Below are 24638 nucleotides of genomic sequence, written 5' to 3'. Positions count from 1 at the left end.
TACTATATCCGTAGGACCATCTTTTTCTTAGAAGTGCAATAGTGCATGTGCAATCAATAATTACATTATTTTTTTAAATAGAAATATATACTTTTTTTACATATATAAATTTCTCTCGTCATTATACGTAAAAAAGTATTGAAGTATAATTGTGGAAAAATGATTAGTTATAGAGATATTTTGAAAAATTGTCGTTATTCATGCTCGAACGCTTCTCCATTACACTGTACACATTTCATACAACGTCTTCCAGTTATTTTCATTACTGAGTTAAGGTAATCTCTGGTTATCTCTACGTACCTCGATATCTTGGACACTCCGCTCACACGATTTAAATACCCTGGACTTAAAAATATCTGGATAACCAATCATTTATCCACCATTATACCGTAATATTTATAAAGTGTCTCGTTATTATGTGGGAAGTACAGCAGGGATGAATTCAGCACACTAAACTAAGAAAAGAAATGCATATAAACATATGCTCGATATGGCCTTGTTTTCAACTTACAGCTTATTTTGTGTTGTAATAATTTTTTTCGTGTATAGACAGATACAACCTAATTGGATATTAGTTTACTGTTCTCCTACAAGATTTGTGGGTCATGAGATCCGACGAATTAGTAAACAGTACTAGGTATTATATTATGAATAGAACAGTTAGTACATGGACTATATTCAATGCAGGAAAATATGCTGATTATAAATTACCGATAATCGAAAACAAGATCATATCGGGCATATGTTTATATGAAATTTTTTCTTTTTTTAGGATGTTGAAGTACATACATATATACAGGGCGGTCCATTTAAGTAAGGTCACCTAAATATCTCTTCGAATTGTGATAATACAAAAAATATTTTATACGAAAATTTTATAAGAGTATCTTTTTTCCAAGCTTGTTTTTTTCATTTTATTATACATATATGAACGTGTTGTATGATCGACTGCACGATACAATAGAAAAAAATATATAGTTGTGTGCAAAAAAAATCGATGACCTTGAAAACTCCGAAAAAAGCAACCTTGGAAACAAAATATTCTTTGCCGGATATTGGTTCCTTGACACCATTCAAATTGCGCCCAAAATATTTGTTGTACCATCACAATTGAAGAGATTGAGGCGGCCTCACTTAAATGAACTATCCTGTACATGTATACATATAGTAATAATAAGTATTAAAAAATTTTATATTTTTCTACAAGCTTTTAAAACCGCCTTTAAAATTTTTCGTACACTTTTTATACTATTATAATAGCTGCACATATACTTTCTTCACTTATTTGCGATACGAAGACTGCATGATTTTCTCTTTTCGTTCAAAATATCTTATATTATTCATTTTTACGATCCTTCCTTTTTTACCGTCTCATAATCTCAGTCCCCTTAAAATCTCAGACTTTGTTAATATTTTCAATTTTATTATAATATTTTCCACATACATTTTAGACACTACATTCTTATAGAAAAGCCGATTAAATTAAATTTTTGATTGCCCACATCAAGCAAATACCGTTTTAAGGAAATACGAAGATTTATTACTCTTCCAAGTATCTTTTGTTCTATCCATATTTGAACCTAAGTGTTTGGAAAGAATATTTATGTAAAACAGCGAGTAGGAAGAAGGGATTCGAATAACTTAGTAATTTCTAAAAGCGTAATTAGAATGTACAATATTAAGGAAACCTTTCAAAAGAAAATTGCAGTAATCACACTTAAGCAATAAAGTGTAAAAAATTTTATATAGATTGTTTACAAATAAATTGCAATTCTTTTAAACTAATCCATTTAAAATAATTGCAATCGCAGGAATTAATAAAAAAATGTGTCAGTAAAACTAGTGGTTGGGAATAAAATCGAACGAAGTGCTAAACGAGAATATTTCCATTTACAGATAGAACGTGAGGTCGTTCTGTCGTCGGGAGACAAGAATTCCAAGATCCCTATTCTTCATGAGTACAAACAAAGAACTGCCGGAAGAGTCGCTATTGCACCGGATGCACCGATCAAGCAGCAAGCTTGGGTTCAAGAGGTATGCCACTTTTCTTGTTAATTTACGTAATATACTGTTAATGACTGGAGGTAACAAAATTTATTATGCACTTAGCTACGAGAATGCATTGCACCCAATAGTGTGTATAATATTACTATAATGTAAGTGTACATATAGGGTGTATCGTTGTATGTAAATAGGAAGTAGGTACAGCAAAGGCGGATTCAGCACACTACAATATGACCGTATTTTCGATAATATTATATTTCGATAATTTTCAATATCGGTAATTCACAATAAGCATATCTTCCTGGACTGATCAAAGTCTGTGTACTAACTGCTCCATTCATGGTACAATACCTAATCTGTTTACCAATTCGTCTGATATCGGGACCCTCAAATCCTGCAGAAGAAACAGTAAACCAATGTTCAATTACAGTAAATTCTCTACAAGTGTCAGTCAGTTTGGATTCTACAAGTGTCAGTATAGATGGTTCTACGCCTAGGCTACGTCATTGCTGCGCCTATGTTATCTCGCTTTATGAAAATGATATCAAACACGATATAATTGTCTGGCGTGACAGTGAACGTGTTAATAAGTAATGTTGTTCAAATTATGTCGTGTTTGATGTCATTTTCATCAGAAAAATCTCATCAGTATGTTAAGAAAAATTTCGGGATAAAAAAACGTAAAATTAAAAAAGTTGGTATTTAAATCGCTTGGTTGCCTCGACTCACGTTTCATCCTTATCTTTTATTCGCTGTCCTTGTCTGCGTTCGGCAAACTACAAAGGCGGGCGCGAGGCTCGAAAACGTTGTCCCTGACTCTACAAGTGTCAGGTTTAGGTTCCTTGGGGACTGACACTTGTGGAGAATTTACTGTATATTGTATCTGTCTATACGGGAAAAAAGATCGTTACAACAGGGAATAAGCTGTGACTCGAAAATAAGGTCACGTCGGGCATATGTTCATATGCATTTCTTTTCTTATTTTAGTGTGCTGAATCCACCACTGCTGTACTTCCCACACACACAACGAGACATCCTGTATACTGAAGCATGTTATGATTTAAATGTTTCATACTACATGCAATTATCTATTTTTAATTAATGGATTATAATTAGCGAATTATCATACTATAATAGGTAGTACATTGTAATTAGCGAACTATTATACCGTGGTAACTTTCAAATACGAAAAAAACGTATCTCCACTCTTTAACATAATACAAGAGAGCAACAGCACTAGAACGATTTCTTTTCTTTAATTCTATCATCTCGTTACAAAATTTTAGGGATTGGAAAATTTGCGGTTTGAATTTTTGACCGCGTGTTTATCAAATATTCTAAAAGACAGCATTTCTTCGGTAAAAATAAGTCAAATTTAAATATTCCACTCCAGCATACTTATGTGCTGTGCGTGATGCAAATTAGTACACTCGCGTGCACAAAATTGTAATCAATGCCTCGCTAGCAGTAAAGTGCTAATTACTAGAGCTTTAAATATGCGTAAAATTTCAATTGTTAAATCTACTTTTCTATTCTGTCGATAATAGAGTTCTGGGAGATCTTAAAGATTTAATTTTCTTCTATATAGAAACATGATTCAGCTAAGTGTGCCACCTAAATTATTTGTAAATTGTTTGTTCTACGAAATAGTGGTTCAAACAAAAGTTGTATGGTATCAATGGGAGCACACGATTTTAATTAGTTTATATTGCTATTTTGCTTTCTTATCAAGGTGTCACTTTGAGTTTTTTAATAGTAATGGGTAAAATTTGACTCCACAGTTGCGAAAAGTATCGAATACTGAATAAAAAGCTATTAAGGTGTATGGGTCAAAACTTCAATAATTACTGAGATATTCTTCGGGGAATTACGATATTTCGTGGCCAATTTGTTCTCCGGATTTAACGCCGTTTAACTACTTTCTCTGGGGGCATTTAAAAAATGAAGATGCGAGCCGAAAACAGAAACTATTTCTATCGATATCGGTACCTTATCAGCTGACTACGTGAAAACGAAGTTGAGGAATTAGTGGAGACCTATTCATCGTTAAATCGGAGTCATTACGAAACCTTTCATTGATTAGTCGTTGGCTCACGCGAATGCAACTCGTACGCCGGTCGAACACCTACGCGAATTGCTCGAGGTGTGAGTGGGTGTCGGTAATGCACGTGCCACAAGATATTGTTCCACAATCGTAGGTTACAGACGGATGTGAGCGCCAAAGGGCGTGCAAAGAATGTAGAAAATTATCCAAGATTTGCGTTCAGAACACTTTCTTTGTTTACCACATCCTCGTGCTAACAGTGTCTAAATTAAAAATGCTATCGCTAGAATTTAATGATTGCACCGATTGTGCCATAGCTTCATCGATTTTATTCAAATGTGACGGGCCATTTTGTGGAAGGCGGTGTAAAATTGAAAATATTACCTTCTTTCCTACTATTTCAAATATTAGTATCTTTCTCGAGTAAAATTCTTTGATTATTTATCTTTTTATATGAAAAAAGGAGAAAAGTATTTTATTCGTTGTATTTTTGATAATATTAGAGAAAACATTTTAGTATCATTTTTACTTGAAATTTTATAATACGATAATATTGTCTCTTAATGTATTGATAATAGCATTCTGTGAGAGTAATTATGATAGACTATCAATACACCTAATGAAAAAATGTTGTACAATATGTTTTTCTATATGCGCTGCTGAGAATAACATTGCATGCGTGGATTTTTCGCTGTATAATACTATTGTTTTTGATGACGTAGGCGTTGCAGAAATCTATTGCCTGTTTCCCTTTATTTGTTCAGTACCATACATAAATCGTATCTTTGTAATAATAAACAAGTCTTCGTAGACGTTTGAAAAATACAAACATAGGATTTTGTGAACTTTTATAGATAATGCAAGTAATAAAAGAAACACTTCTATTTATTTGGTCAGTATTTTTTTTAATTAATGGTAAGTATTTTTTAAAGTATATAGTCAGTAGAAATGAATATTTTGGTCAGTGTAAATAATTAATTGTCAGTATTACATCGCATTTTGTCAGTACAATTTTGTTTATTTGGTCGGTATTCGTTTGTTTTTTGGTTAATAATATTTCAATTTTTGTTTAGGTTAGGTTAGAATATTTTATTATACACAATGACTATCTATTTAAGATACTGCCAAATTATTATTTTTAGTAATATTTTAATGAAAATACTGACATTTTTTGTATTAAACGATGTAATACTGACCACATATACACTACCGGCCAAAAGTTTGGAATCACCTCCCAATTTTCATCAGTACTGAATCTGCTAATTTTTCATAGACTTAATATTGATATTGTGGAGATAAATAGCAATTTATCTCATATCGATTGATTTGAATGATACAAAATTCGTTAAAAAGTTCTTAAAGCTGCTGACTTTTTTCTGGGAATTTTTGTGTAACTTGCAATACGCAGTGATTCCAAACTTTTGGCCGGGAGTGTATGTCAGCTAAAATTTATTTACTTGAAGTAGGATTAGAAGCAATGGAATGAAAGTTGCAAATTTTTCACTTATGACATATATAATAGTGATGCACTAAAGAAAATAAGTCCAATATTGTATTATGTATTTCACGCTAATTCATACATCAGGTTAAACTATTCAATTATCTTCTATCTAACGATAAAATGTATTCATAATTCTTCCTTTTTTTGTCATCAACAATCTTTGTAAGATTGTTATTTAAAGTTGGAATAAAAATTTGAAAAAGTGAAAATAAATAAATATTTTCAATGTGGCTTTAAGGTGTGCAATCTCTTTGAATAGTTCAGAGTTGAAATAATTTATTTGGAATTAAAGATATGTTCATATTTCTTCCACGTTTTTTAAAAATGGCGCATAAGCCAGATTTCACTTCTTCATGTAAGTATGTAAATATGTTACGATAAATATTGGTGCAATATAGTAAATTCTCTACAAGTGTCAGTCAGTTTGGATTCTACAAGTGTCAGTATAGATGGTCCTACGCCTAGGCTGCGTCATTGCTGCGCCTATGTTATCTCGCTTGCTGTCAGTCAAGCGTGTAACACTACACCACTCGGTTTCTTTTACGAGATTTCACGGCTCGACAATTCATAATAGAAAAATATAATTTCTTTAATTTTACTTTTTTTCATCTGAAATTTTTTTTAACATGTTGGTGAGATTTTTCTGATAAAAATGATATCAAACACGATATAATTTGAACAACATTTACTTATTAACACGTTCACTGTCGCGCCAGATTTACAGGTTGCTGTCAGGCGACAGTGAACGTGTTAATAAGTAAATGTTGTTCAAATTATGTCGTGTTTGATGTAGTTTTCATCAGAAAAATCTCATCAATATGTTAAGAGAAATTTCGGGAAAAAAAAAAGTAAAATTAAAAAGGTTGGTATTTAAATCGCTTGGTTGCCTCGACTCACGTTTCATCCTTATCTTTTATTCGCTGTCCTTGTCTACGTTCGGCAAACTACAAAGGCGGGCGCGATGCTCGAAAACGTAGTTCCTGACTCTACAAGTGTCAGGTTTAGGTTCCTTGCGGACTGACACTTGTGGAGAATTTACTGTATATCTACATATTTTTATGAAAACTGCTATATTCATACAAAAATAGGACAAACTATTGAAACATTATGTCTGAATTAAGAAAAAGAAAAGAAAGAAGGCATATAATTTAGTCTTTAAACCACTGTTTAAATTAATTACGCTTTCTTCCAAAGGAACCATTCAGATTTCTGAGGAACAATCTTGCATTCTATTTAAAAAAATAATATTTAATTCTGCTGAGGTAATTAAACGTGCGTTCGCATCGTGTATATTTTATTCTAATTGCGTTGATCAAATTTTTCTGTTGAATCTAGCTTGGTAACTCGCATGCGTTGGAAAGTGATCAAAGTTTAGGACATTTCGCGTGCTTGGAAATCATGAAATATTCATAGCTCCATATGTATCAAATAAACGGGGGAATTGGTGGAGTTAAATATAGTTATGTTCGTGGTACACTTTAAGTACACGTCAAATCAACCCCGTTTATTTACGATGCCGTGGAAGGGCGAAGTCTGCGGTTAGTAGTTTTACGGTTTATTGGCCATCTTGCTGCGTCAAGAAGCCACCTAATTACCAGGTAGTTACGAAAATTCCTTCTAAAAATTGCCCTTGTTAATTCTGTCAAGATGATCCACGTTAAAGCGAATGATTTGTTTAAATAGAAGGTATTTGATTAATTAACGTAGATTTATCAACGGTGTTCGTCGTTTCATTTTAACGATTAAGAATCTATTTATTTGTATTTGAGTCGACGTCTATTATCTTAATTTCGAGCAAGAAATATCCATCTCAAGACCATTTCATTAATTCAGAGGCTTTGTTCTTCCGTGAAAGACCTCGCCTGAAATAATGCGACAAAATGTTCGCGTATTATTCACTTTTTGTTTCTGTCTCTACCCGAGAAAAGCAATATTTACTATCAGCCTGAACAGAATATTTATTATTATTATTCCTTTGTATATTTAATGTTGCATAAGCTTGATAGCCATTAGTGACCACTGTGGGTTACATATAATTTATAGGTTAGCTTTTACACCAGTTTTTACTAGTTTATGTCTATTTAGTTACACATACACATGGTGAGGCTGTTATTGGTGATAGAAAAAAATGTGCCAGACCAAACTTGCTTGGTGTCGAGGGGCACACAATTTATATAGTATCATATCATATATCGCTCAGATACAGTAAATTATTTTCCTTTGCAATTGACCTTCAGTGACCTTGAGTGATCTTGAACCATAGGTCACTGTATGCGTCTTAAAACGCTCTGCTAGATGATATGTAAAAAAATATAACATTGTGTTTAAAAAAACGAAATTGACCTTCATATGACCTCTACGCTTTCACATATTAAAAAACTATTTACATCAAATTATGTACCCCTCGACACCAAGCAAGTTTGATATAACACATTTTTCTCTGTCACCAATAACAGCCGAGATATTCAGGTGGCCTCTTTTAGATACCTCACCCTGTATACATATGTATACTGTATGTAGGTACATTCAATAACAAAATTTTACATACACTACATGAATGTAAACTTTTACGAGCTAAATATTTAGGGTTGAATTCTGTTGCTTCTTGAGAATACACTGATATCCTAAGTAAACTTTTGAAGCTTGAAAATAAAGATTCTTCGCAATTTTGTTTTATATTGTACACTAGCTAAGTGTATCACGCGTTACTCGGGCTTTCGAGGGGGTGGGTTTTAGGTGAACAAGGGCTGATTGTGCTTTGTACAGTATTTTTTAAAGAGGTGAAGGATAGCTGCGTGTGCCTAGTGTTGTTTGTGCTTTAAGTGGGTGGGGAATTGGGAGAGGATGATAAAAACAATGTTATTTGCTTTGTTTATTTTATTTTTTAAAAATTGATTCCTCACGCATTCCCCCTTAGCTACGACGCAATAAATTACTCGGGCTTGAGAGAGGATGCGCTTTAGGGATGATTGGGGGGTGAAGACCCCACACTATATTTTCTAGGGTGTCGAAGAATATTCATGCCCAATTTGGTGCGGATACGTTACACGGTGTAGAAGCCTTTATCTAACAAACAAACATACATACATACATACATATTTTGACTTTTATATACATAAATAATTTGGAACTAGGTATATTTGAAAAACTGCATAAGAAACAATTTTCAATATGTATTCTTCTGCTGGATTGGTTAGTTTGAATATTTCTCTTACACTGTCTGATACTGTATTTTATTGAAAAAATACTGCATTGGTCATGAAAACAGTTTTAAGTAGAAATGCAATGTGCCACGTTGACTTTTTAATAAGAAATGTCTTTTTCTTTTTGCGAGTTTTTGTACTCGTTTCGGTATGGAATCAATTAATTTTTGACAATTTTCCAACATTTTCTGATCCCGAAACCACGTATGAATTACTTCTGCGATCATTTTTCTCTTAGTGGAGAATTCCATTCTAAATACTCTGACCTTACAAATACCCCGTAGATTTTCTATGGGATATAAATATTTAGGATGACTTCTTAGGCCAGTCTAAGCAACTTTTAATTAGCTTCTTCTCTTGAAAATACCACTGCATCAGCTTCGTTGTGTGACATGGTGCCGAGTCATGTTGGAACATTGCTTCATTTGGATTAGAGGTTATGTTTTGCACGTAACATAGTTGTCATAGCTAACGCAACAACGTGGTCATATGTACAAATCTCACATAATCGCTGTGTTTACATTAATTCACACAATACTGTAGCTTGAACCTTTTCAAGCTAATACTTTTAACACCTTAGCGTAGTCTATTTTCCTACTTTGGATTTTGTTTACGTTCTTACGTAACTTGTCCTTTTCTTCAAAGTTCATTTTTGATCAATTTGCAGTTACTTTTCAAATTGTACTCGTTTTAAGACTCGGCTCCTGTGTTCGCAGAAAACGTTTTGTAACAACCATTGATTACGTGTGAATTTACATATGAACACGATAGTTCTCTATGACGATAAAAAAATAACTGATAAAATGACGACGATAGGAAAATATAAATTTCATGTACCAATCAACGATATAGAATTTTCGATCTGTGTTTACTAATTTTAATCATTTTTACTCATTTTAGTGAATACTATATGCTCCAACCCTTTCCTAAACACCCTTTATAGCTCATAAATAAGCATTTTAGTACAGTAATGTCTCCACAAGTGTCAGTCCGCAAGAAACCTAAACCTGACACTTGTAGAGTCAGGGACTACGTTTTCGAGCCACGCGCCCGCCTTTGTAGTTTGCCGAACGTAGACAAGGACAGCGAATAAAAGATAAGGATGAAACGTGCGTCGAGGCAACCAAGCAATAAATACCAACTTTTCTGATGAAAATGACATCAAACACGACATAATTTGAACAACATTTACTTATTAACACGTTCACTGTCACGCCAGATATTTCACTATATTGAAGTAAAACAGACGCCCTGTATTACATTACATAGAGTCGGCCTACCGTTTAACTGCCAGTTGGAGAATTGGCCTGCCGTTTGACTGCCACTTGTAGAATCGGCCCTACATTTGACTGACACTTGTAGAATCGGTCCTACATTTTTTTTTTTTTTTTACGTGGAGGTAGGCCAACATTAAATTAATTACTCAATAAGTATCAATAAGTAAATGTTGTTCAAATTATATCGTGTTTAATCTCATTTGCATCAGAAAAATCTCACCAACATGTTAAAAAAAATTTCAGATGGAAAAAAGTAAAATTAAAGAAGTTATATTTTTCTATTATGAAGTGGTGTAGCGTTACACGCTTGACTGACTGCGAGCGAGATAACATAGGCGCAGCAATGACGCAGCCTAGGCGCAGGACACTTGTAGAATCCAAACTGGCTGACACTTGTAGAGACATTACTGTACTCATATTTAGATTGGTTACGAAAATAATTTTGTACACTTATCCAATATCATAAATACGTTCCCCTTCAATTTTATAATTATGGTCTTAAATTAAGGATATGGTCAATATCACGATTAATTCCGATATATCCGTCCAATTACGGTAAATATAAAATCGTTTCTAATTATTTGCTACTACAATTGCGCGTACAGCCCACTTATTTAACAATTAATATTCTCCCTCTAATATGCTGTGTGAATTATTGTACTTTCCTTAAAGTATCTGTTGCTATAATTCGTCCTAGCTAATTCTGTCAAAAATGCCATTCGCTAATTGCCAGACACATAGTATCATAATTCGAAGCATACATTGAATTTATACGTAATTTTTCTAATTATTGTGCTAAAAAAAAAAGTGTTCGACAATAATTCATAAGGTGCATTAAAGATATAATTAATCAAAAGATAATAGTTTCGCGATGATAAATATTTATCAGTCTTCTTTGGCGTGGATACTCGTATTTTCTCGTGGAAACTTTCTTGAGAATTTAATCATTATCACAATAAGTATAGAAAAACTGTTTTAACAATGTGTTACAGAAATAGCGTTGAACGTTTGTTGGCACACGTGTGTAATTAACTATAAAAGACTCTATTATTAAAAATATCAAAATTATACAGTGAACAAAGTTAGTTCAATCAAAAGAAAGAATAATCATTTTCTACTTTTTTGGACATATGTACGACATGGCAATTTATACAATTTATACTTTATCTACCACTTTGACAATCTATCAAACTTTGCATTATAACTTGAAAACGAAAAGTTTCCATAGTATCCCTTATGTCATCTGAAAGAACATAAAATAAGCTTCTAATAAGCATCATTTTTTGAAGTATAGAGATCCTTTTTGTAGGAATTGCAATTTCTCTGCATTAGTCTCACCCAAAGAAATCAAGTAGCAAAATACACCCGTCCCTCAATTTACGCGAATATCCGTTCCACGTGGATTTGATTTACGCGAATAATGAATCTGTCAGTATAAAAGGAAAAATATTGGAAATAAAAGCTAGTAAAAGTTTTTCGCTGTAGGTTTTTCTCCTTCTTCAAGTCGATTCAAAATTTTCATTTTCATGTCCAAAGACATCGACTTTCTCTTCTTTCGTGTGATTGAAAGTTTGTTAGACATGACTGGGTTAAAATTAAAAAATATAAATTATAAATCTAAACAGTATAGTAACAATGTCGTCCTCTCAACGTCCAAAGTCACACTGTTCGCTTCCGCACTACGGCCCAGCGGCCAAGAACAACGCCTTGTGCGGGCCTAACGCAACGTTCCGCCAACCGATCTCACAATACTGACTGTATAAAAGTGTCAATTTTAAAACTTATAGGAAAATATGTACATATGTACATATCTGACCGCGTAAAATAAGATCGCGTAAATGAATTCGCGTATAAAAAGTTCCGCGTAAATTGAGGTAAATTTGCCGCGTAAAACAAATACTCGCATAAAAAAGTGCCGCGTAAATTGAAGGACGGGTGTATATAATTAGGTACCCTCCATTTCTTTCCTCCTAATCCTGGTAAAGAAATAAAAACCAGGAGTTGATGGTCTATACAGGGTGTGTCAGCTAACTTAATCACATCGAATAGCTACTAAACGATACACTTTATAAAAATTTTTCTGGTATTAATGGAATTTAAGTGGTATCAAGGGGCACATTACACGAGGTACGTGTTTGTTTTATAGGTGGAGGCGTTTCGGAAATTTAAAGGTCAATTTGGTTTTTTTCAATAGAATGGCCTCTTTTTTCTACCTTAATCGATAGAGTATCAAATTCTGAGTAAAAGTGTATTGACCTTCGTACGTCTTAAACCTAATAGTTAACGAGATATTAACGAAATAATTTGTCTTGCATCGTTGCATTAAAGTGAGGGGATATCAGTTCGAGAAAGTACTCGTTAAAAATTATTTCGTCGATATCTTGTAGTATCGGAGCCTCCGTACCCAAATAGGAAACCGACAAGGGACAATACAGAGGGAGTGGTTGGCGTAGCGCGCAAAACCTCGGCTTTGGTAAGCCGAAGCCCGGGTTCGATTCCCTTTGGGTCCCTCAATATTTTTCCCTAGGTTCCTATAATCTCGTTTAACTATTAGGTTTAAGACATTAGTAAGTTCAATACATTTTTACTCAGAATTTGATACTCTATCGATTTATGTTACAAAAAGCAGACCATTTCATTGAAAAAAAAAAAAAAACAAATTAATCTTCAAATATCTGAAACGCTTCCATCTACAAAACAAATCCCTCGCTACCATTTAAATTCCATACATTAGAATTTTCATAAAGTGTACCGTTTGGTAATTATTCGAGATGATCAAGTTAGCTGACAAGCGAGATACTCTGTATAAATCCACGAATAAGTAAAGTTTCATAAAAATCAATTGGTGGTAATTTTATACCGATTTTAAGTACAAGATCCTTTTCAAGATATTTTTATTACTTAGTATATAGGGAGGTATACATATAAATTTTTACTGTGTTGCACTTGAAAAGTGTCTTGATCATTATACTACTGAAAGTCAATGGACAGGATTTGCTTCACCATATAAGACAACTGGCTTTTATTACCTCTCGACAGAGTGGATCCTAGTTTGCATAATACGCATCATCGTGCAGAATATGGCATGGTAGTTTACAAAACCACAGCTCCAGGCAAAGATACGTGTTCTACATGCATTATAAAACATAATCGCGACACTCCTGAAAATTCAAATAATTTTAACTTGCCTTCTCATAAAGCAGATTTATTTTTTCTTCTTTTTTTTTTTGAAGCCAATCAACAAGTGAATAAATTCTTTAGGACAAACTACCGCTTGGACGTTATAAGCTGGTACTTTACATGCTATTTTTTCAGTTTTGTAACTTTCTAGAAACTTGGTTTAAAAGTTTACGTAGTATTTCTATGGGATAGTGTAGGAAAGATTTATAAAATAACGAATTTAAAATTCATTCACACGGATTAATATTCAGACGAACATTTTATAAACTTTACATTTAATCTTTGCTAATTAACGAACTAAAATACAACGTAACTTAGAGAGTACACTTCGCTTTACAACAAAGTACACATGCTAATCAAACGCACGTTTGCGGCTAATTAATAGTCTACTATACAATTGAACAAATATAAAACTATGTGAACAGCAACGTCCTGTATTCGTTATTATATTAGATAAACTGCGGTAAAAGGAAGCGTTAAATTACTACAAGCTGTATATTCGCTAAATGAACGAAATTGCATAATTTTACTTTGACCTTTGGGAATAAATGTAATTTGTTTAATTTTGTGAACGTTTATCTATTTTCCTTTTATTTATAATTTCCAAAAATGTGGTCGTTAAGTATCGATCGTGTAATATTGTAGATTACCTTAAATATTTTAATTAGCAAAACCTACTTTACCCAGGTAAGAATTAAACGCGGCGTACAGGTTTAAGTGAAAGTTTTTACCAGCTAATCAGGTGATTGAGAAACTGGATCTTACACGAAATGTGAGAGTAACTTCGTTGCCTTACAAAGAATGTAAACGATGTTAAGGACAATTGTTGCATTGCACAATGAAGAATTGAAACAAGTATCGTTGAATGTCTTGTTCATCAAGTTGAATATACAAACTTGTAAATTTTTATCAATAACAAGTTTTCATTCACTAAAGTTGGTTAAAGTAAAACATTACAAGAGTAGGTGAAAGTTAAATGCAGTCATTGATAAGGAACAGATTTAAGATGATTCCTCAAAATCCAGATAAAAGAACTTTAATAAATTGTAAAAGTATGAGACTTGAAATATTGACCATCGTGAAATTGATAAAGCAATTAGAGATTCTAGTGAAATGCTTAAATTAATTGATTAATTAATTTTAAGCGGAGAAAATTTTACATTTCTTTATTATGCAAGCAGTAATTAACAGACGTAATCAACACTACTGCTTTTGTTGCAATGTACATAGGTATCGAAGATTGCAGTATTATAAAATTGGCAATTAAAAGTGATTGCATTAAAATTTTTGTTACTAACATATCATTAAACGTGACATATTATCGTTATATTACCTCTCTATGGTATTAATATCGCGCAAAATAAATTTCTTATGCTTATATCATGTTGGTTTGATACAAAATACCTAGAAACAGGATTGCAATATTCCTAATATAACAGTCACTTCAAAATTATAATTATAAATACCTCTCCCAAAACAAAATCACTTTCAATATGTCTTAAATGCAATAAAATAAATAATACAACGAATTCTCTGCAAAGTAATTAAAAAAGTTTCATGTATCTATTTGAATGTGTAACGACAAATTTTTACGTGAACGTTGTATTAACAAGAGAATCAACAATTAACAAGTAAACGATCTCACCCTTAGCTAATGGCTAATACCGTCACTGTGTGTTTAAAATATTCCATTTTCTGCTTGAATGCAGCACATGAAATTCCACGAAAAAGAAGAAAAAAAGCAAGGAAAAGTGGTATCATCCTGACAAACGTAGGGTATCGATGTATTGCTGGGAACGATCCGTTAACATTTTAGATTTGAATTTTCGCCGACAGTAAAATTCACGTTAGATTTAGCACGGTGTAATCGTCACACGGTAGTTGTGCACAGACAATAAGTCAGAAAATCTTTTTTCGTATGCACAAAGCGTGTCGCGGAACCCTACGAGCACAACTTTGCCCTCTCTTCCCTTCTCTCTCTCTCTCTCTCGCTCCTTCTCTCGTTCTCTCTCGCTCCTTCTCTCATTCTCTCTCGCTCCTTCTCTCTCTCTCTCTCTCACTCTTGCTCGCTCTCTCGCTCCTTCTCTCGTTCTCTCTCGCTCCTTCTTTCGTTCTCTCTCGCTCCTTCTCTCTCTCTCTCTCTCACTCTTGCTCGCTCTCTCAAAGCGTGTCGCGGAACCCTACGAGCACAACTTTGCCCTCTCTTCCCTTCTCTCTCTCTCTCTCGCTCCTTCTCTCGTTCTCTCTCGCTCCTTCTCTCGTTCTCTCTCGCTCCTTCTTTCGTTCTCTCTCGCTCCTTCTCTCTCTCTCTCTCACTCTTGCTCGCTCTCTTGTTCCTTCTCTCGTTCTCTCTCGCTCGCTATCTATCTATCTATCTATCTATCTTTTTGCTTGACAGTGTCAGTTGTTATTCCAACCGCGTCCCTTCCTAAGAACCGAAGGATTCAGTCCGACAACTTTGAAATTCCCTCTGCGGTTTAAACGGACACGCTGCCATTAACCGTCCGAAGTCCTCTTCAGTGGAGAATCGTTTTCAATGGATTCTGGCAAATTGTGTCCAGACATTTTTCAGCCCGTGTCGTTCATTGGAAAAAGTGTCTCGTTTCAGTGCAACAATGTTCGAAGAAAACAAACGAATTATTAGAATAACTCTTAGTCGTCGCTAAAACCGCAAAAATTGAACATCTGTTGAACAAACGAAAGTGAACACTGTTAAATGGAGACGAAAATCGGAAAATTTGAAGGGTTAATTGCTTACACATTTTTTATCTCTTTTTTTCATTTAATTGCTCGTTGAACTTGATTTTTAACATACCATTGTGAAATATAATAATTGCACCTACGTAAACACACAAGACGGAGGAATATTATTTGATTCATTGAAAGAAATAATGTTCCTTTTGCGGTGAGTAGAAGTTAAAGTAAATACGATGTTTATATTTACCTAAACTTGTAACCAGCAAATATTACAATCATTTCAATCACAACCACTTTAATGCTCTATTGCGACTGCATATCGGCTCTCGTTGACGCTTTCAAGTGTTGGATTCCGGGTAGTGGAATGTGTACAACACCTTCAAAATCTCAGCGAGAGGTTTATTCAATTTTATAACCAGTTGTGAGTCGCAAGATGATGTTGGAAATAATGATTGGTGTCGGTTTTGAGGTAGCTATATTTATAGGGTTTAGAAAGAGACGTGGAAGGAACTAGAGAGGGGTTAAGGTAACTAAGGTGACTAAGAATTAAACTGCAAAGTACTTGGCGAAATGAGTTTTCGCGATGCGCTGGCGTTTACCGAAGATTGCAATGCGAGCAACTCGCATCCATGAGTCACGTCGTGCTAGGTTGGTATCCAACGCAAGTACAGTAGGACCCTGAATAACGCGATCGAAACATTGCTACTGTCCCCGTGTAACGCGGTTAAAAGAAGAAAAGGACATTTGGAAGTGACGTGGTGTAAAGTAATTACTCGGGCAATTTGTTTAACAAAAATATATTTATTTGAATCCGATAACGCTTAACCTAATTTTGAAGTGTAGACGACGCGAGTCTACGACAAAAGGCCTCCTGCCTTTTTCGGGGCTCCCTTAAATAGCCCCTTTTCCCTGGGAAAGTCCCAGGAAGTGGGAGCGCGGGCCTGCATTGCCGAGGCAATACTCTTGTCCTCGAGGACGAAGAAACTCGGAGATGTTTAGAAAAACATCTCTCGATTCTTCGCCTCGAGGGCCAAGAGTCGCCAGGACTAAGTGCGTGGCCCCCCATGGCGGTCGCCACAGACGTACAAATTCTGGAGTTGAAGAAAATCAATCGACGAAGAAAAGCTGTACCAGCGTCCAAAAATGAAAGTCGATGGATCTTAATTTGTATCTCCCGCGTTGTAGGAGGTCCTACTGTAATCAATACTCGTACTATACTTCTGCACGTTGAGTGTTTATATTATTACAATGTCATATCTTATTAATATAAACACATAAACTTGAGTATGGCCATGCTTTAAATCGTCTAAACAATCTGTGCAAGTGGTTCCAAAATGTTCACTAAAATTTTAGATATTCACAAGCATTGAGGACAATATTCAGTTATTTCTAAGAGACAGAGAATTGTAGTTTTAATTCTATACTCGACCAAACTGCACAGAGAACAAAATACGTTTATCAGGGAAAGGAACAATTTTTTAACACGTTAATAATCTATTGGGTGGGTCTGCCATTTTCTATTGCAACATTCACAACAAATATTTCATTCTCGTATACGTTCTAAGAAATTTTTCTTCCATAATGTTGTTAGATGTAACGAACCGTCCCTCAACTTTATTTATAATTCCTTGTTACAATTTTGCCCTCGTCAAATCTCTTTACTAGCTTGTTTATGCCAATAGCAAAGAATTCTTTGTCTTGTTGTTTAAGCCAGTTTTGCACATTGATTTTCACGTTTCGTTGCTGTCAAACTTGGTTGCGACGAGATCTCGAGTATAAAACGAATGTGGTAGAACCATTCAGCCTAATTGTTCCTAATTTTTTCAGTGTTTTGCACGTATACTGAAATTGTTGCCAAACAGTTGTTGTAAATTAATAACAGGAATACCAATTTATAATTTTGAATGTTTCATGCTTCTTATTTGGATATTTTCTGAACTAGAGCTCTTTTACTCTTTACTTATTGAAGTACTTATCGTACGTTGTTAACCCCTTAACCTATGGCAACGTGTCAGACTCGTGGCAGAGATTCTGATGATGATTTGAGAAAACTAGTTATATTAGTAAGAAAAATTCATAGTAATATCTAAATTCCGTTTGAATTTGTATGACTAAGGATTGCTAAATGCAATTAATCTGTGACAGACTAGTTTTTGTTGCCTGATACAGTACTAAAACAGTAAATGGCTGACGCTTAGACGCACAGTCAGAAAAGAAATCATAAGTTAAGGGGTTAATCTTCCTAACCCAAGGATCTTTACCAACATTTCTAGAAAGCTGCAATTCGTTTATTTGGTAGTACGTTAAGATAAGTATAGTGTACTGTTAAAGCTTCTTCACCTTCTTCTCTTCCACCCTATACAAATATTGAAAAAGTACCAACGTCAATGAAAAGATTATGACATTCTCTACCTAAAGCGAAATATAGAATGTGATCGGGTATTAATGCTCCTCCTTGCTCACGAGCAGATTCGTTCGTCCACGCTGATAGCGCACGAACAACGAATGTCCTTTGAGGCAGCATCACCGCTCTGTACTCTTGCAAACATTTGTAAGCGCCTGCGTTCATGCACGCTACGCGTTTACATTGGTTGCGCCAAAGCCGGATCCAAACTAAACGTGTAGCGCTGCTGCGCTTCTCCAGTCTGCGTCAAGCAAAACAGCTGTGCGTTGCTGATTTGGACAAAAGTACACATAAATTTGCACACGAATGCCCGCGATCCGGAGACAGTCGGTACATTGAAAAGAAAAACTGGATAAATTAAATTTAAAGAGTTTCATTATAATAATAGGTTCGTAGAATTTTCTGTTAAAACTGATTTCCAGACTGTTCTTGTGATTTCATACGCGTGGCACAGTGGAGCTTAATCTCTATAATTAGGTAGATTAGCTCGTATTACCTACTTACTTGATACCTTGCTGAAATGTAACGTTGGGTGTATTAGGTGGATTCATAAGTTCGCGAGGGTTTTCCTGCTTTTTGTTCTCTTGGCTCGGATGATGTGAAATTCATGAACCAAGTTTTTGCACTGTTTCCATTCTCGACTAATTCATCAGTTGATTGTCATTACAAAGCGGAGTTTCGAAACGCTCCTCATCGAACTAAAATGGCCGAACGTGGCTCATCATTTATGGCAAAATTGTTTGTGTTTGCGTTGTTCTATTAGTAACGTAACTTTCTCCGTTGATGGTACAAATGTTATGGGCAGCTTCAGCAACTTTATCACCATGATTAAACTCATAAAGTATTAAAATATATTGGTGATGCACGCTTTTGTTAGTCTGACACTCCATAGTTTTTGAAGAAAAAACTTTATATTATTTAGACAGAATTAAAAAATTCACGATACCATACGAGAAGAAAACAAAAGCTGTCGAATCAGATATAGATAAGCAAATGTTATAAATTTCATTTAATACGAAATGAAAGTACTTCAGAGATTAGTTCTCGGGACTACGAGTAGTCTACCTGCCCTTAAAATGACAAAAAATTAGTTAAATACAGTACGGATCCCATAATTTTGTGAAATTTAAACAGTGACAATAGAATTATTGAAGATATAGATGGCTTGAATGTAGAACGTCTTGACTTTTATGTAGATGAAACTGAAACTGAAATTGCTGAATAATACCAACTTACAAAAGCTATAAAAAAATTTTAAGTAATATGCCTATAATAATTATACTACTCACTACTATCAAATAAGCCATTAAAAAACATTGTAAAACAACAACAAGAAATAACATATACCCAATAGAAATAAAGCTATTTTTTTTTAAATTAAAATCTTCAAACTTTTACTCAATTTCAGATTATTGAGGATTCATAGCTTTCTTCATAAATTAACTCAATTAAGGGATTAGACTACTTTGGCCCTTCCGACAAGTACCATTTCTTTGAGAATTTATTTTAAAGTAACAAATATCCTTCCTTGAAGAAAAATTATTATTAACGATAGAGGAATATGTAAACAATATTACTGCTTCTCAAAATACATTACATTCTCTCTTTTTTTTTCTTATATGTAGTAATCGTTGCGTCGTTAAATACCAAAGCTCTGTTTTTTGTCTATTTCATTACCAGCGACAGATCGATCTCGAGGTTTCCACAGTACAGTAAATTCTCCGCAAGTGTCAGTCCGCAAGAAAGCTAACCCTGACACTTGTAGAGTCAGGGACTACGTTTTCGAGCCTCGCGCCCGCCTTTGTAGTTTGCCGAACGTAGACAAGGACAGCGAATAAAAGATAAGGATGAAACGTGAGTCGAGGCAACCAAGCGATTTAAATATCAACTTTTTAAATTTTACGTTCTTTTATCCCGAAATTTTTCTTAACATATTGATGAGATTTTTCTGATGAAAATGACATCAAACACGACATAATTTGAACAGAAATCATTTTCATCAGAAAAATCTCACCATGTTAAAAAAAATTTCAGATGAAAGAAAGTAAAATTAAATGAATTGTCGAGCCGTGAAATCTCGTAAAAGAAACCGAGTGATGTAGCGTTGCACGCTTGACTGACAGCGAGCGAGATAACATAGGCGCAGCAATGAATCCAAGACTGACTGACACTTGTGGAGAATTTACTGTATTATCAACGGTCTTTCGACGTCACAACGTGCGTTGACCATTGAAACAATACAATTCAACGGGATTCGGTACACTGCTCCAAAACCTCTACGATTCATTTGTCAATCGAGATGTAAAAAGGAGGTTTCGGAGCAGCGTTGACTGGGTGACACATATCGCAAACACGTCAATATCACACCTCCAGAAACTCAAATACTTAAATTACAAACCACATTATCTGCACTGTATCTCGAAATCATCGAGGATTACAACGAACCTCGCTCACCAGAACTTTGTCTCATATAACCCATCAATTATCGCAACCAGTAACCTCTATCGTTCCGTTTCAATTAGTATCTTCTACGCGTAAGTGAAACAGATACAACAAATAGTCAGACGAATCTAAACACGTTTCGTCATCAACGACACCCAAATATACGGGAAGTTTCTTCCAATGTTTCTTTAAAAAATTATTGAAAGGTGTACCTTATTCATGATGAACATTGGATGGTGTACCTTATTCATGATGAACAAGTTCCTGAAACCAAATTTGCCTGATAGAATATTAACGCGTTCAGACCGGTGTGATCCACTGGTGGGTCATCTATGCTCTTATCTGCTGACATGACCCACCGATGGGTCACTCAAAATGACGGCAAAAAAGATTGATCCACCGTTGGATCACTACATTTTCAGATTACACATTGAGAAATTAAGTGTTAATGATAATACACACTTGGGTCGTAAGAAACGCTGGCAGCAATGAGTGTTTCGTGAATTTCGCTGCCGTCGCGGACGTGTTAAATAAAACTAAATTATCTAACGGCTGATGTAGGATTCTTTTATCTGATAGTCTCGAGAGGAATACTTTGAAGTCTCACATCTGTTTAATTTTCAAATAAAAATTTTTAAATTCATTATTCTCGAAACCTTATTATTACATCTGGTATGCCTAGTTTCCAGGCTTTTAGATACTCTATCACGGTGTTTACACAGAGCTCAGGAAAAAGATCTGACGATTTTGCTAGGTAAAAGATTTTTATACTAAGAATAAACATATTGTATAATAGTAAGAATTCCAAAAGAAGCCGAAGAAAACACTTGAATGATATTGTGTTCCATAATTAACGTCGTGAAGCAGAGTTTATGCTAATCTCGAATAATTTGTGTTTTATTTCAATTATAAGATGTGACACTCAGTTCGGATAATCTTCTATTATCTTTTATAATTTAGATTCGTTTAACTAATCTAAGAAAAGTGACCTTTACAATTTCCTTCGAGATTCCCACAAATTACAATTTTTTCAAAATTTCGTGGACACTCATCTAGTAAACTAATTCCTCTAACTTCTCAACAAAACTCACGCCGTTTGGTACAATTTTTAAAAAGTTATACATACCGTTCTAAAGAGCGGCCGGATATTAACGAACGCAACTGTATGTAAATTTCAAATTTGTGCGATTTCATTTTCAAGGTGTTGCAATTCTTTTGGCGAGCAGTGTTCCATTGATTAATTGCAGAAACAGTGCGTTATACCAGACAAAATAAAAAATTCTCAAATGAGTTTTCCTGCTTTCGTCGAGTTCTAGAATAGTGTTTCACGCGTCTCACAGTTAATTACAAAGTGACAGAATGGCGTAATTAAGATCCAAATTGTTTAGGGGTTTGAAGATTCTAAGAAGAAGCTGAGTGAACATGTGTCTTACGCATTCCTCAAGTAAATTCTCCCGGCATTTCTAGACGGAATGCGTGGTTCTTGTATGCAACTAGGCAAATGTCTAATTTGCAAGAAATTGCGGTTACCAGGAAAGACAGCGATACACTGGCAAGAGTGAAATAAAACAGATACTCTGGTACAAACGTAGTCAAAAGAGAATTCAGGATTGTTATCGTTCTTTTTCAGAGATTTCCTTCAAAAGTACTACGATCTCGACACCATTGTCTTTCAGTTCCGTATTGCTGTCTATGTGCAGATAAGTAACAGAGATTCCAACGATTGAATATTTCATTACTTAACGCAGTTCAAAACGAAACTCGTATATTCATTTAAAAGAGAAAATGTTGAACAGTACCATAATTAAGATGAAATAAAAAGTGTTTGAAAATTATTTTTGTGAATATTTTAATTCAAAATATCCTTAAGTATTTATAATAATTATAGATATTCATTGACACATAATTAGAAATTGAAAAAATATGTAATTAACGTATTTAAAAAAAGTGAGCCTGTGCAGGAGTTGAACCTGCGATCAAAGGTGATAGCAAGCGGTTTTCACTGTATGAACCAATCTGGTGGGAAAAGAAGTTACTTCCTCACGTGAAGTTCCTTGAACAAATCAATTTTTAATTTTTTCAACCATGACGCACCATACCACAAAATCTGAACAAATGTGAGGATAATAGATATGTTAAGGTGCTGCTACTAAAACAATATAAAAAAAGCTATGTTAATATCTCAAAAGAAATCTGCAATTGCGGTTTTCATTTTTAGTTACTAGAATTTCCAACGAAAAAATCGGAAATTATTCCCTAATATATGCCTCCGTATCTGCAATGTGCCAGATTTTTTTCAAAATTTTTTCGTATCACTAAATAAATTTTTCCCTGTAGTTAGATACTTCTCCCGCAGAAATAGAGAATTGAAACATACTACCTTTTGGCAAACTATCGAACGGTCCATCTAAAAACCAATTTGGTTTAAAAGGTCACCTTTGACCCCCCTATCTGGCTATAAAACTCATTAGTTGTTAATGCTCGTGGTTGTGGCGATGAACTTTCAAGCTTTGTGGATGTTTGCACGATATTGTGCCGTCTAGATACTGCTTCGAAGGACCACCCAAATGATTGGAACTTGTAAAAACTGATCTATTCCTATCGCGTGATGTGAGCTGGTTGCTCCTTGGGTCTCCTTGTTCGTGGTGGTTGAACGACTACTCGACGACTCACTCTCCGACGTCGCGTCTCGGACGTCCGTGAGAGGGATTTTTGTTGGGACACGCTGATTGGTTAATGGTTAACACGTTAAACGCCCAGCCTGTTTTGCTTACCGTTCCGTTCAGGCCACACTTGGCCGTGGGCATGCACACAGTGGGCCATGCGAACTATAAACAGAAGACGGCTAACGAAAAGTATACTGTCAGTCGCCGGTGACTGACATGGCGTTTAACGTGTTAACGATTGCATTTGCCAATCAGCGTGTCTAATATCGTCTTTGCCGCCCTTCCAGTGCGCCCTTAGCGCGTTGTCACCTTGGAATGGTGGGAGACGGTCGCGTGGGGTGGGCGGAAGGTCCCAAAAATCTGGAATTTCCTCCGGGTGACTAATCGGCAAGCGGACCGTTACATACAGATGTGCCGTTCGGAAATTCGTGGTTTATGGTATGTTCGTAGGCTATTGAGCGCGAGGGACACAAATTACTAAAAATCTAGCAAAGCAATTCTAGTGACCCTCGGAGGATGTAATTAGACCCTTTGCAAGCAATAAACGAAAATCCTCAACTGAAAAATAACCGTTCCCGGTCGATCGTGCCATAAACCGTTTCTACAGAAAACCTAACATTGGTATTTATTATACAAAAGCTTACACGTGCACATATAATCACTTTCTTCAACGTGCGTGTGAATAATTTTCGTCTGGTGCTAATTGTGCGAAACTCGAAACGTGACAACTGTGCATGGTTACAAATAAATGAACGTTCTCTGTTGCCGAATAATTTCATTTGTTAGCTCGTTAGCTTTCAGCGCCATTCGTACATTACTTCATTGGATTAATCTTGTTTATTGGAAAATACTTGAATGGAATAAGTTATATCGCGTACACGCCTAATGCAAACATATCGTTTCTCCTACATTACCATTAGAAATCTAATTCGTACGAAACATGCTTTCGACTGTCAAATGATTTGGAACTTCGAAATGGTGAATACCATAATGGTGTTAATAACTCGAACTTTATAAATATGTGCTCGACTCAGAAGGGAAAATGTCACTGAAAGTAAATACTTATGCAATTATAACTGCTGCAAATTAAACAATAATACATGACAAATTAATTACTGCAGAAAGATATCATTAGTGAATTATAATACATACAAGCATGTTCTCATTGAATTGAGAAAATTACTGTTTCAATTGATAATTAATTAAATATATTATAAATT

The 24638-nt window shown here is 34.8% G+C and overlaps 1 protein-coding gene across 1 annotated transcript in view; it reads left to right on the top strand.

Annotated features, from left to right (window-relative positions):
* The window catches only part of LOC108575982, an 81753-nt gene that overhangs the window by 30777 nt on the left and 26338 nt on the right, over nucleotides 1-24638 (top strand). The window contains exon 3 of the mRNA XM_017938922.1: nucleotides 1897-2034. Coding sequence (XP_017794411.1) covers nucleotides 1897-2034 — 138 coding nt within the window. The remainder of the gene's footprint in view (nucleotides 1-1896; nucleotides 2035-24638) is intronic.

Source organism: Habropoda laboriosa, unplaced genomic scaffold (assembly GCF_001263275.1).
Source record: "Habropoda laboriosa isolate 0110345459 unplaced genomic scaffold, ASM126327v1 scaffold337, whole genome shotgun sequence".
In the NCBI taxonomy this organism is placed as follows: domain Eukaryota; kingdom Metazoa; phylum Arthropoda; class Insecta; order Hymenoptera; family Apidae; genus Habropoda; species Habropoda laboriosa.
Note: the sequence above shows the minus strand (reverse complement) of the source record. Positions and strands in the feature narration are given on the sequence as shown.